This window comes from Rattus rattus, chromosome 4 (assembly GCF_011064425.1).
Source record: "Rattus rattus isolate New Zealand chromosome 4, Rrattus_CSIRO_v1, whole genome shotgun sequence".
NCBI classification, from domain to species: domain Eukaryota; kingdom Metazoa; phylum Chordata; class Mammalia; order Rodentia; family Muridae; genus Rattus; species Rattus rattus.
In genome coordinates this window covers 159,329,627-159,344,003 of record NC_046157.1, presented here as the reverse complement: position 1 = coordinate 159,344,003, position 14,377 = coordinate 159,329,627, and the positions used below count along the sequence as shown (strand labels likewise).

The window sequence follows — 14,377 nt, the reverse complement described above, 5'->3', positions numbered from 1 at the left end:
AGCTGTTCTTCCCAGCTTAAAGCTGGATTTGAGCCAAAGTAGAGTACACACTAAAACAGTAGCACTCCACAGACTAAACTACTTAAACTACTCAATTCCTGTTCAGACTAAGTGACACTTGGGTTAGCTCTCTAAGCTTCTGCCTAGGTACTTCTCAACACTCCCTGGACTAGCAAATTCTGTGCAGGGAGGAAATTTATCTAATTTTTCCACTGGTATCTCTAGCACCAGGCACGAATATAGGGACCAAATCAAGCCTGGCCTCCCAAAACACAGGATCTGAAAACCAAGTTTCTCATAGCTGGGGCTGTACTTCTTGAGAGGGCATCTTAGGCTTCCACATGTTAATAACATGAAAGGCAGTGTGACCTAGCCACTTGGGGAGTCTAATGACCACCCTTTAAAGCTATTAGCAGCTTTGGTTACACTCACAGAGGCAGAGCCCACATATTAAAGGAGGTTAGAGGTCCTCTTTAATCTGTGTCCATCAGATCATACTACTGTGCTCACTGGAGACTGCACATTGAGAATGATTCTGGGAAATTCTGGGGAGAAATGAGAAAGAGTGCAGACTCCAACTATGGAGTAACACTCTACAAACTGCAGGGTTTTCACAAGAAAATCTGAAATGACAAACCAAAACCAGGGACAAGGGTACCATCTTTAATTGCTAATTTCAAATAAAGGCAAGCTTTTATTTTTGTCCTTTTCTGCAAAGTTAGAAGGCAGGCGTTAAAAAAACCCCACTCCTTACACCAGCTCACAGTTATATAAATAATTAAAACCACCCTGCAAAGTTCTGATAAAGACACTTGAACAAAGTTGAGTGAGCCTGAGCTGGCCTTTCAGGCTATCTTGCATTAGTTACTTAACCTTGAAAAGCTTCATTTTCCTTAACTGTAAGAAAACATGCCAAGATCTCTTCTGCAGAGTTACTATGAAGAAGACAGTGAGAAATATAATACATACAATATGGCAGCAGAAGTGGGGACAACTGGAAGAAAGGAAACTAACTAGAGGAGGGGAACATGGGGGAGTTCAGCGGGGCAGGGAAGAACAACAGAGTAATGACTCATGAGTATGAAGGTGTTGTAATGGACCCTGTTACTCTCTATGCTAACCTAAAAAAGTTAGGGAAAAAAAATTCCATGGTGATGCCTCTTGGTGGCTGTGGTGGTTAGAATAAGGTTTATATATTTGAATGCTTAGACACCAGAGAGCAGATATGTTTGAAAGAATTACAAAGATTAGGTATGTGGCTTGGTTTTGTTTTGTTTTGTTTTGTTTAAAATAAAAAAAAAAAAAGAAAAACCAAAAAATCTTGTCATAAGAGTTGCCTTGGTCATGGCATCTCATCACAGTGACCAATATAACTAGTGACCTAAAAACCATCTTCTTAGGATGCAGTTTGACTTGTTCCAATAGGAGAGGAGGTTGGGAGGGCTGCAGATAGGAAGTTAGGCATTGCAGGGCTTGTGACCGGAGGCCAAGGGATCACTATCCTGCCAGGCTAAGCAAAGAACTCAGGCTTTCTCAAGAAGCAGAGCTCACTCAGCCACCATGAAAACCTAAAGAAGCAACCACATGGTGGCTCACAACCATCTGTGCCCCGTTCTGACAGCTACAGTGTACTTACATATAATAAATAAACCTTAAAAAAAAAAAAAACAACCCTAAAGTTGACTGCTGGAATCTCAATCCCAGTACTTCCTGAGCCTGCACATCAGAACTCACTGCATTGAAAAACTGCAGCTTCACCACCTTCACAGCTCATTCTCAGCATTTTACACACTACTTCTAAGTATTACAGAGCGTGATCTGGTCCTTCCAGTTCTAACCACTAGGGAGGTTAGAGCAATAGCTCAGACTGGAGAACTTTGTACTGTCAAACAGCTGGTGGGCTCTAGAACTAAAACCGTAGGTTTTGAATGAGAAGACAGATTAGATCCCTATAAATTATAGAGGAAGGAGCACTATAATCTACCGAAAGATACAATTCTTGAGAAATACTAACTCAAGTGCTGCTAGATGAAAACGAAGATTGTTTCTACATGCTAAAAGATCTAATCGTTAAGAGGGGGATGCCCTCCCCCCACACATATTTCTTCTCTGTACTTCCCAACTGTTCCGTGCTGGAAGTGGAGATGAGAGTGGGTACTTGGAAAGAATGCAGGAGTGGGCAGCCACTAAGAGTTGGAAGACGGGAACGGGGTGGGGAGGGGGGGGTGCAGGGTGGAGGGACGGAGGAAGCAGGAAGAATCTCAGATGAAAAGCATTCCGTACTCGAGAGGCCACAGTACTCATCGCGGCTGCCCCATTACCTCATCGCAGCTGCCCAACTCTAGGACACGGGCTCTGTTACCGTCCCCGCTTGCAGAAGACAAAACCGAGGTTCGGAAGGGAGAGGTGACCTTCCCAGGACGCAGAGCGAGTGCGGGAGGGAAGCCGCGTTCAGAAAGAAGGCAGCAAGGCTGCGGAAACACCCGAAGCGCTGAGGTCCCGCCCCTCCACGCCGCCGGCAGCCCGCACCCACCAGGGCGGGGCGTCCGAAAATCTCCTTCCGGGCGGCGCGGCCTCCCCTCCCCCGGCCCGTGCCGCGCCGGGGTCCAGCGGCTCAGGGGGTCCCGGCGACCTCGGCCGCGCTCTCCCGGCCCCGTCGGGTCCGCGGGCGCAGGAAGGCTCGGGCCGCGGCGGCCCGGGAGCGAGCGGCTCGGCTGAGTGCGCGCCCGGCCCCGGCGGGAGCGGTCCCGGGGGACGGTTGGGGGAAGGGGCCCCGGGGGCGGCCACGCGCCACTCACGCGTCGAACTTGTTGTTCATCCTCTCGCCGCCGCTGTCGCCACTGCCTCACGGAATGACTTCCGCTCTGCCGGGTCCCATCGCTAAGGGCCCGGCTACTTCCGGTTGGCGGGGCGCTCTGCGGAACGTCAGTGCTCAGGCTTTGGGCGGGGCCTCTTTCCCTGACGGGTGGCCCGTGATGACTGCGCTAGTTGCGACCAAGGCAGTCGTGGGGTGGCCACTTTCACTGAGCATAGTCTACGCAGCCAGCCATCTGCTTTAACCTCCCCATGGATTATTCCAGGGGCAATGTGAGGCACAGTAACCTTTAGTAAATGGTACCAACTGTTCATCTCTGAGAATTGATCCTTTGCTCTTGGTGTTTGGAGAGGATGAAAAAATACTCCAAACAAATTTGTAATTCTAGCTCTTGGGAAATGGAGACAGGAAGATTCAGACCAGCCCGACCAACATAGTGAGTTCTAGGCCTGCCTGGAACTATATATCAGGTGATGTGGGGGAAAAGTCGAACCAGGGTGACAAACTTACTGAGTACTGAGATGGTCTCACTCATCATTGCCTCAACTGAAGTCATTGTCCCCATACTCCTAAGGGCTGTCCAAAACACATCAGATACACAATAAATTCCCTGGTTGGTGATGCAACTCACATTTTCCTGACCCATCTGCTGAATATGTTCCATTATTAGATATTTATTTTTAATCTCCAGGGGGGAGGGGTAGAAATTGATGTTCCTGCCTGTATTTACAGGTGAGGAAAGTGTCCCAGGACTGGCCCATGGTTGCCCCTGGTCACTCAGCAAGGCCATGTTTTTTCTCCCCAGGACGACCTCAGGGGTCATCCTATTTCATGACATGTTGTTCTAAGGGAGTCTGGGAGAGCTCTCCTGTCAGACCCAGCCCAGTGAATTTGGTCCTAGCCCTGCAAGTACCCTGGCTTTTGAGAAGAGAGAGGAAGAAAGATGTATTTGCAGGGGGAGTATTACATCAAAAGAATGGGAAGGTACTGCTGAAGGAACATATTTGTGCTGTGACATCCAGAAGAGACATGCTGGTTAAAATGGGTTACACTTTACATTCTAGACCTCAAAAAAAGCCAAGACTCTACACTTATATCCTACACCCCTAGTTCCTAGTACTTTTTAAAAACAAGGCCTGTTTTCATTTTGTGTGTATGGTGTTCTGCCTGTGCACGTGTCTGCATTATATGCATGGGCGTTTTGCAAAGCCAGAGGAGGGTGTTGTGTCATATGCAACTGGAGTAACAGATGGTTATGAGCTGTCGAATCAGTGCTGGAAATCAAACCCAGATCCTCTGGGAAAGCATCCAGCGTTCTTAACCACTGAGCTGTTTCCACACCCCACCCCCATCCCTTTTTTTGAGATGGGATCTCACTATGTGCGCTGACCTCAAACTTACAGAGATCCATTTGCCTCTGCCTCCCTAGTGCTAGGATTAAAGCCGTGCTCCACCACATCCAGCTCATGTTCCCTTCTTTTAAGAGAGTTCCCCACATCTCTTACTAACCTTCTAGAGAAAGTTCACAAAGAGAAGATGTTGGGGGCTGGGATTTAGCTCAGTGGTAGAGCGCTTACCTAGGAAGCGCAAGGCCCTGGGTTTGGTCCCCAGCTCCAAAAAAAAACAAAAAAAAAAAAAAAAAAAAAAAGAAGATGTTGGAGCTGGAAAAATAGCTCACTGATTAAGAGCTGCTTTTATAGAAGACATGAATTAGTTCCGTTCCCAGCACCCACTGTCTGGGAATCACAACCACTTATAACTCCAACTCTAGGGTTTGGACACCCCCTGCTGGCCTCCCAGGCATCCTCACTCATGTGCACATAACCCACTCCCAATACACACACACATACATACACGCGTACATATGTACATACATACATACATACATACATGCACACAGTTAAAAATAGTAAAAATAAATCTTTCAAAAAGACAGGAGGAAATGTTCTCAGGCCTCAAAGGGTAAAACCTTGCCTAGTTAATGACATCATGAAAAGCAGAATCCTTAGGGCTTCAAAGTGACTTATCAAAAATGCTCAAAGTCATGTGACCACACCCATCACCAACCACTCAAGAAGTCCCTCTCTGTCTCTTTATTCCTCTATCTTCTCCCAAGAATGATTGGGGACTTCCCCAGGAGCCCATCAGGATCAACAGAGAATACAGCTCCATAAACAGCATGACCCACATGGCTGACTCCAGGGCGCAGGAGTGATTGGTTGGCTCAGTCTGGCAAAGGCAAGTAGGGGCGGGGGTCTCCAGGGAATGGCAGGTCAGGCACCTGGTTGTAGTGGGCCATGAGGAAGATGCCAGCAGTGCCGCAGATGAAGAGGGAGAGCATGGCTAGGAAACAGACTCGGTCCAGCACTCGGCCCACCAGCAACCACTCCTCATTCCCCTGAGGGCAACAACACATTGTGTGGTAGGGGTGTGACCAGGGGCAGCAGCCAGCCTGGCTCCCTCTTTCATTGTTAAATCTCCAGCTGGCCTCCATTCTCCATTCAGCCTTCTCACCTCTGTCTAGGTACCAACCTGTGTTCTTTTATGGTCTGTGACCTGTTGGCCCTTCCTCCTCCCACTTCCCACCTCCGCTTTTTCTATCACTGAACCTAAACCGAACACCCCATCCACACTACACTTGGGATACTTGCCCACCGTGTCCTGCTTACACTGTCAAAGTGACTTTGCTGGTGTCGGGCACGCGCCATGAGGTTACAGGCATCCACACAGGCCTGGATGGCCGGGGAGGCTTGCTTCAGGCTGCCACAGAACTCCTGGCTCTGCCTCATTTCTGCATTCTCTGATGGGGAAATAAAATCAGTGGAAGAGAGTAGACTGGGATGTGACTTCTTCCCAGAGACTTGGGCTCTTTCTCCAACTTGAACACTTGCCCTACACTTAGCTGCTGTAACCAGCTCTATATTCACTGGTCAGGATTAACCCCTTGGGCCTCACCTAACTTCTCCAGTACTGCCTGCACCAATCCATTGCGCTGCCTTTGCCTAAAGAGGAGTTCGCTTCGCGGCAGACAGAGGTCCCCTTCCTCTCGAGTCATGATGGGCCACCCTGAGGAAGAGCCATTCTGGAGTCGCAGCCGGGCATCCTGGACAGCAGCAGGAGCCCGAGGACGCACATGCATCCGTAACAGCTGGGGCAGGAGCCTCAAAAACACCTGTAGAGGGGATGTTGTGGAAAGTCTTGCCTGCTCAGCTGGGCAAGCTTGGGAATGTACTGGAGGCAGTGCCTGAGGGGAAGCATCCGGGGCCTGGTACAGCTTGACTATTTTCTCCTGGACACAGAACTTGAGGTCCAAGCTTTCAAGACCTTCAGAACCATCAGCACTTATTTCAGACAGACCCTCACCCATTACTCCTTGCTAGAATAATCTAGACTACCTGGGATGTACCTAGGGAATCTACATCTGTAACATGATTCTCAACTGACTGCTGCAGGTGAGGCACAATCTTACCTTTTCTGTTTTCTGAGAACTGGGTAATACTGGGTAAGCTGCCTAACCCCTTTGTGTCTTTGTTTCCCTATCTGTTAAATGGAGACGATACACCAGTACCCACTTAAGCGTCTTATGCAAAGTAGATAAATTAGCCACGCAATATTAATGCCCCTGGGCACTGATGTTATCATTTGCCTACGTTGGCATAGATTTGCGGCTAAGTTTGAGAATAGGGACAGGGATGTGCAGGGAGTCACAAGTGATTGGGAAGGACAGATGGACACCCGAGTGGGCAGGGAAGTAAGTATCTTGCCTTGCGGACCCCCCGGGCCATGGAGTGTGTGTGTGGGGACCTCAAGGACACATTGAGCACGACCACAGAGTTCACAACGATGAGGATGGTCACCACCATGAGGAAGGTCAGGTACCTGTCCAGGGTCAGGCAAACAGGAAGCTCAATGTCCCTTAGGCACCTCAGACCCAGATGTCACCCACCCTGCTTCTGTCGGGTTCCTAGGTCATGTCGGAAGCCTCAGAAGGGAAGGGTTGTGTTGGGGATATAGCCCCACTGGTAGGCACTTTCAAACAAGGCCATGGTCTTAAACAAGGGCGAGGGGTGGGAAGCAGACGTGAGGACTAGCCTTACTTGCTGATGAGCGGCACTGCCTGGGAGGTCTCGGGCACCTTCTTAGCCACAAGGAAAAGGAAGACGGTCTGGGCCAGGAGCACGTTGGTGGCCACTGTGCACTTCTGGCCGCCCGCTGCCCATGACCAAGATGCTCTCAGAACAGGTTCCCCACTCCACCTCCACCCCTTCACCCCCACACCCCAAGGGACCCCCTTATCCCACAGGGAGTCCACTGCCCTTGTCCTAGGATTTTGGTGTCCTGTGCCATGAGCAGGGCCTGCCCTGTACTCCCCGAGAGCCTCTGTACTGCTGCCCTCCCACAGACCCAGGTACCCTTGGCAGGAAGGAAGTAGATGAGGATCGCAACCGAGGAGATGAGCACACAGGGGACGATGATGTTGATGACATAGAAGAGGGGCTTGCGCTGGATGAGCAGGTAGAACACCACCTTCTGGTGGCCTGCCTCCTCTGCTGGAGTCACAGGATCCAGTAGCATTTTGGCTGGTCGATGCCGGATGGCCCATTCCCCATTCTCTGTGGGGAGCAGAGGGGAGGTGACCTGCATAAATGTGTGGCCCGAACAACCAAGTCACAGGGACAGCATGCACTTTATCAAGCGTCAGTATACAGGGATCAAGTGGGATTGGAGATTGACTATTGATCCCCCTCCCAAAGTTAAAGTATTATAGGAAAAGTCAAGGCCTCAATGGATCCTTGTCTGTGGTATATGTGTGCATGCACGTGTATGCACAAACATATGCATATACTCACATGTATGTGTGCGCATGGATGCATGGATGTGTGTGTGTGTGTGTGTGTGTGTGTGTGTGTGTGTGTGTGTAGACGTGGAAGCCAGAAGTCAACATTAGGTGTCTTCCTTGGACACTCTTCACCTTTTATGCTGAGGCAGGGTCTGTCACTTGAACTTAGAGCTTTGCCCTGGGAATCCTTGGTTTCTATCTGATTGTGCTGGGATTACAGATAGACTGCCATTTCTAACCACCATTATGTGAATGTGTCTTCATATATGTGCAGTAAGTGCTTTTACCCCATGGAGCCATCTTCCCAGCCCTCTTATGGTTTTCTTTAAAGACAGTCTTACTCTGTAGCCTAGGCTAGCCTCAAACTTTCAATCCTCCAAAGGGTTGGGAGCACATATGTGTGTCACCATATCTGGATTTCTGTTGGGATCTTTTGAGAACCATATTCTATGATACATAGTAGTTTTTACCTTGAAGTACCTAATGGGAGGGGGTCATAGCTTTGATTGGGCAGGGGATCCCAACTGGGGTTACCTGTGAAAGCCTCGGGGTCAATGAAGATCCACTCAATGGCTTGCCCATCCTCCTGGCTCAGCTGCAAGTTGATCTCGCTGGTGCTGTAAGTCTGGGACCTGTGGGTCAGGGGTGGAAAGAGGTAAGTAAAGCAGGGAGACCTGCTCATGAAGCTGCAGACATGGTTGTCTGAAGGCAGCTATGGGCATTGGCCTTTGACATATGCAGTGTCACACTCTGGATTCTCCAGCAAGCCCTGGTGCTAGCATGCAGGGCCAGGGGAACACAGGCTCTTTGGGGGTTCTGCCTGGCTAAAGAGTTCAGAGACACCCTGTCTCTGAAGACAAAGACCACAGGGTAGAAATACAAGCCTATCGGAAGAGGACACTTGGGGTCCTGCCAGCTTCTCCCGAAACCTCCCTTCACTGCTTGTGCATGAGGAAACTGAACCCAGTGGGCCCAAGTTTGGCTCAGGTGACATACTGGTTTTGGTCAGGTGTCTCTTCCAGGATAGCCTGCCTGTGTATGGCTCTCTGTGTATACAGGCATACCTGTATGTTCTCACCCTCACACTCAAGACATTAGTGTCTCCCCTTGGGACCCAGGCAGGAAGCTAGAGTTATGGAGGACAGGTGAGAGGACTTTAGCAGGAGGCTCAGATGTCACCATCTAAGCAGGCACAGGTGGTGGGTCCAGGCCACCCAGCCTTGAGGAGCCTCCGATGCTGCTCTTCCACCTCCTCCCAGACCCATCCTAAAGCATCCCGAAGCCCCCTAACACCATCAATGGTCTCACTGGAAGACGAGGGAGCAGTTCTGCCAATCGAAGGGGAAGTAGGTGACAGAGATGGAGCAGGAGGAGCGGAAGATGGCAGGCGGCAGCCAGTAGATACAACCATCAGGGGACACGAGCACATTGCAGTAGAGCGCCACCTCGAAGACACCGTCCACACTGTGTGCATAGGGCAGTGTATAGAGCTAGGGGCAGAGATTCCCACAGCCCAGACTAGCTCTCTGCTTTGCATAGATGGGATCTGAGGGCACCAGTCCCCCTGCCAGGCACATTTCTGATGGCCTAGCACCTAATCTCATTCATGCACCACCCCAGAAACCTCTGGCTCATCTCCACTCTGGACCTGAGATGAGTAGAGAGGTCTGAGGGAGACAGCACCCCAACAAACACCGCATAACCTCTCTTTCTCTTCCTCTGCATTAATGACTACAATAACGGCAAAATAGTTAACATTAAGTTCTTTTGGAGTGACTGACACTGATTGAGCCATTTTTGTGTCTGACCTGATGACCTCTAATTGTTTCTCTAGCTGTTAAAATTGGCTGCAGGTTACAGGGATGGGAAAAGCCTGTCACCGCCACTCCCCTCCCCACATGGCTAACACGTTACAAGAATTCAGGGCTAGAGTCAAGTCTAGTGGTCCTGGGCCCGTGTCCGAGCCTCAGCCGGGTCCCACCCTCAGCCTTGCACCCTACAGCACCCTGCTCTCTTTTTGTCCTTTCTCTAACTTTCCTCATTCGGCTGAGCCCTGGTATCCTTCATTTTCTGCCCACCCAGGTCCTCACTTGTTTCCCAGCACGATATCGGGCCGCCAGACCATGGTAGATGGCACCCTCAATATCCACAGGCCTTCGTAGTCTTTCGGGTCCCAGCGTAGGCGATAGTCGCACCATTGCTGTGGGAGAAGAGGCAGTTGCCAGGCCTTTGCCTGGCACTACACAAAGGCTAGAGAATGGCAGACCAGCAGAGAGGGTCCAAGAGATTGAGGGGGATGGGGGAGGGGGACGCAATAAGCAGACCGATACAGCAGGTGATGCCTTACCATTTCTATCCAGACATTAGTCGTGAGGGCCTCCTCTCGCTCATTCTAAGGTACAGAAGAGAGTTAGGCTAAAACTCTCAATACCTTCCTCCCCGAGGTTCTGATGTCTCCACCAAACACTGATAGAGAACCAGGAGGCTCTCAGCCTCCCAGCACCTGGTAGCCACAGGGATTTCATGAGTCCTAGCTTCCCTACTGTAGGACCCTCTGCTGTTCTGAGTGCTAAGGTTAGATACCTTTTCTGGGGCCCCCTGTGTGATACCCATCATCCCCTCGCCCCTCCCCCCAGCCCCCAGTTTCCCTCCCCACTGCCTCTTCCCCACCCCCCTTGCTCCTGCAGCTCACAAGGGAGATGAGGTTGGTTAAGGTAAGCTTCAGGCTGACATTAACCACATCTGAGTCACGCTCAGCCGGCCGCAGATGGGGGTCGTAGTTGCGCATCAGGTCCGCAAGCAGCCGCTCCTCTTGGTTGCGGCTCTGGGCCCCTGAAACAGACAGGGGAACCATTCCAGAGGGGAGGGAGGTACAGAGGGATAAAGTGGAGACAGGGGGTGGAGCTAGGGCTAGGCAGAACACGATAACCCCCCAGACCCTCCATCCACCGATCTGTTCCTTCCACGCCCCCCACCCCAGGCCTCAAATCCCTAGTATTTCACCCAGGCAGGTAGCCAGCAGCAGCAAGAGGAGCTGAGGTCCCTGGCCCCCGTGCATGGTGCCTCAGTTCTGCCCAGTGATGAGTAGGACAGTAGCTTTACAGGTCTTGGGGTGGGGGGGTTGGAGTGTCATGTGTCAGCCTACACGCCCCTCCCAGCCAACCCTGCCAGCTCTATCAGGCCCCACCAGCTGTCTGACCACTTCATTGTCAGCTGTTCCCAGGGTATGTACAATGCTGGGCTCAGATTACGTGGGCCAGCCAAGTGAAGAAAGATGGAATAGTCCCGTCAGAGACAGGACACCCTCAAACTTAGACACTTCGGTCCTTCACCTATTTTCCCCGCTAGGAGACTCAGCAAATGGCCAAGGACAGATGGGTGTGGGTGGGTGCTGTGGCGGCTGGTGGTGACGGATCAGGAACCCTCATTCTGTACCAGGGAAGTGTGATTTACACACAAGGATCTCCGTGACTGTGCCTTAGTACCTCAACCCTTTGCTACCAGCCTCTGTAGTCACTCCAATAGACCAAGACACAGGAAGGAACGGCCTACAGGATGTCTAACTGTTAATGGTGTCGTATCCTGTTTTCTTTTATAAGTGCGGGCGCAGGGCTGCATTTTGGGAGGCCTGTGACCCATAGGCCACAGGCTGAAGAATGCTGCCTGTGTGTCAGAAAACTATGGTATTGACAATCAGGGGATCATGGCAGCTTCTCCCGTGCCCTGAGACAGGGGACACAGACTTGCTAAGCTTTAGGAGGGCTGAGAAGGGTCTGGAACATGGGGGGTTCTTGTGACTAGGCCAGCTGTGAACGGTGGCTTGTCAGCAGGGCTGCAGTTCATAAAATCATCGGACCGATAACAGCAGGTCCTGCGTAAACCTGGGGACATTCAGGGATACAACAAGCTGCCAGGAGGATTCATGGTCCACTGAGGCAGACAGGCCAGACTTGAGGATGTGTTCCCCAGAGCCAGAGAAGGAGAACCAGAGTGGAATGAGCCCCATCTACTTCTAGGCTTGTCCCCATCAAAGGGTGGGGTAGAGGCTGCTCTGGGAGCAGTGATTTGCTGCTGGCTGTGCCAATACTTGGGCCACCTGTCATGTGGCCAACTATTTCAAGCAGTCTGGCCAGTGTGTATCAGTATGCAGCCCCTAAGTGCTACCGCATGGGCAGCTGCACCAGGTGGCGTAGGGCATTGGATATCTCTGAGTGCCTAGGAGAATGTGCTCAGCCCTAGCAGATCTCTATGGCATTACAGTGTGTTTCAGAAACAGGAAGTCAGGCTCAGAACCTGACCCCTGGAAAGAGTTCAAGTCCTTCATGTCCCACCAGGACTCTATGGGTCAGGGAGAGGCTGGCCTCGAACTCAGGGACCCTCCTGCCTCTGTCTCTGACTCTCAACACCCATGCAGCCCGCTTTTGCCAAAGATCAGCAAAGGTCTCTATAGTCAGGAAGTGATATCAGCAGCGGCTGTCTGCCATTCCTCTAGCCCTGCCTCAAGAGTCTGGAAGAGAAGTGTGTTATGCTGCTTTTCCCTCCTGGTATGTACTGTGGTGGCTCCCTCCATGTGAAGACTGTCACTGTCCTCCGTGCTTTGGGAGAGAAGACTGGGATCTGGCTTGTCATTCTCTGCAGGGCAATTCACTTAGGGAGGGGTGGAGTCTCCTGGGAGAGTCCAGTTTGAAGAGGAAAGACCAACGAAGAGAAAAACATATGTGTGGGTTTCTCTTTGTTCCAGATGTTTCTCTCTTGCCTCAGCCTATCACCAAGGCCGGAAGAGTGACCCCTCTTCAGCACCACAGGAAGTCATTTCATAATGCAGCGCCAGTGCTGTACAAATGGTTGTCAGGCTTCATCGACCAGCGAGTGGTAACAAGAAGTCTATCCGTGTATAGTCCAGGCATACATTTTCATCCACATATTTTCGGTCTGTGGCCGGCTCAACCCACAGATTTTGAACTTACAGATATGGTTCACTTCTCATTGATCAAATCGTTACATGGCTACATTGATTCACAAAGGAGCCTGCTTAGTTGTTATTGTTGTGCGTTCTTCTTTGATTATTGTCAACTTGACCCAAACTAGCATTACCTGGGAAGAGGAACCTCAGTTAAGAAAATGCCTCTGAATTAGTTATGGTTTTAGTGCTGTGAACAGACACCATGATCAATGTAAGTTTTATAAAGGACCACATTTAATTGGGGCTGGCTTACAGGTTCAGAGGTTCAGTTCATTATCATCAAGGCGGGAGCATGGCAGCATCCAGGCAGGCATGGTGCAGGAGGAGCTGAGTTCTACATCTTCATCTGAAGGAAGCCAGGAACAGACTGAGCATCCTCAGGCAGCTAGGAGAAGGGTCTCCAAGCCCACCCCACAGTGATACACTTTCTCCAACAAGGCCACACCTTCTAATAGTGCCACTCCCTGGGCCAAGCATATGCAAACCATCACAGCCTCCAACCAGATTACCTGTTGGCAACTGTCTGCAGGGCATTTTCTTGATAAGTGATGGATATGGATGAGCCCAGCTCACCGAGGGCAATGGTACGCCTGGGTAGGTGATTCTGAATTGTATAAGAAAGCAAGCCGAGCAAGCTGTGAACAAATCAAATCCAGTAGGAAGCACTCCCCCATGGGCTCTGCTTCAGTTCCTGCCCAAGGTTCCTGCCTTGAGTTCCTGGCCTGATTTCCCTCTATGATGGATGGACAACAACTGGAGGTTGAAATGAACCCTTTCCTCACCGGGCTGCCTTTGGTCATGGTGTTTGAGCACCGCAATGGGAACCCTAAGAGAAGGTGGTTCAGGGGTTTATGGAAGGTCATTTTTTTTAAAGTTTATATTATTAGCTGGGGGAGGGGGGACACACCTTTAATTCCAGCATTCTGGAGGCACACCCAGGCAAATCTCTAAGTTTGAGGCCAGCCTGGTCTATCAGAAGAGCTGGGGCTGTTACATGGAGAAATTCTGTCTCAAAAAACTTTATATTTTTATTGTGTGATTATGTGTATGAAGAACGTTCACATGTTATAATGTGTGTGTGTAGTGTGTGTGTGTGTGTGTGTATGTGTGTGTGTGTAGGTCAGAGAGCAACATGGGGAGGGGACTTCAAGGTAGGGTTTCTCTGAGTTGCCTTGGCTGTCTTGGAACTCACCCTGTAGACCAGGTTGACCTTGATCTCAGAGGTCCTCCCGCTCCTGCCTCCCAAGTGCTGAAATTAAAGGTCTGTGCTACCATACCCAGCCTAGAGAGCAACATCTTAGAAAGTGTTCTCTCCTATTTTTACATAGGGTTGGGGGATCAAACTTTGGTTATTGGGCTTTCATGGCAAAAGCTTTCTGCTCACTCGACCCCAACCCCATTTTTTCAAAGCCTACTATTTTGCAATTAACTAATAAATTAATTTTTGGATACACAGTCTTGTGTAGCCCAGGCTGGCCAAGAGTCAGCTGTGTGGCTAAGGAAGAAGTTGAGCTCCTAGGTCTCATGCCTGTACCCTCTCAACTGCCATAGTCACCAGACTGGATTTTACATGGCGGTGTGGTGCTAGAGACCAAACCCAGGGCTTTGTGCATACTAGACGGTTGCTCCACAAACTGAATTTATGGGAAAGCTTTGCTTCATGATAAAAGGGGTAATAAATGGTAGGCCCCTCTCCTACTAGAACACAGATGTAAGCACGGAACTGTGGCAGTTAGCTGCCAACTTGAGCCAGCCAGCA

At 50.5% G+C, this 14,377-nt stretch overlaps 2 protein-coding genes across 5 annotated transcripts in view; both read right to left on the bottom strand.

Annotated features, from left to right (window-relative positions):
- Eif4e2 (eukaryotic translation initiation factor 4E family member 2) overlaps positions 1–2,903 on the bottom strand; it is a 28,141-nt gene extending 25,238 nt beyond the window's left edge. For 3 of the 4 annotated variants that reach the window (XM_032901551.1, XM_032901552.1, XM_032901548.1), the window contains exon 1: positions 2,799–2,903. In XM_032901551.1, the coding sequence (XP_032757442.1) occupies positions 2,799–2,818 (20 nt within the window). In that variant the 5' untranslated portion in view covers positions 2,819–2,903. Of the gene's footprint in view, positions 1–2,321; positions 2,753–2,798 lie in introns of those variants that run through there. The other variant, XM_032901550.1, reaches the window with a different exon arrangement.
- A 2,003-nt stretch (positions 2,904–4,906) lies between these two features.
- Chrng (cholinergic receptor nicotinic gamma subunit) lies at positions 4,907–10,845 on the bottom strand. The gene is made up of 12 exons (XM_032899609.1): positions 10,659–10,845; positions 10,348–10,487; positions 10,003–10,047; positions 9,746–9,855; positions 8,964–9,119; positions 8,190–8,287; positions 7,228–7,428; positions 6,913–7,027; positions 6,580–6,694; positions 5,771–5,987; positions 5,485–5,615; positions 4,907–5,213 (listed from the first exon to the last, which is right to left on the bottom strand). The coding sequence occupies exons 1-12, from the start codon at positions 10,711–10,713 to the stop codon at positions 5,040–5,042; spliced, it is 1,557 nt and encodes a 518-aa protein (XP_032755500.1). The 5' UTR covers positions 10,714–10,845; the 3' UTR covers positions 4,907–5,039.
- Positions 10,846–14,377: the final 3,532 nt, after the last annotated feature.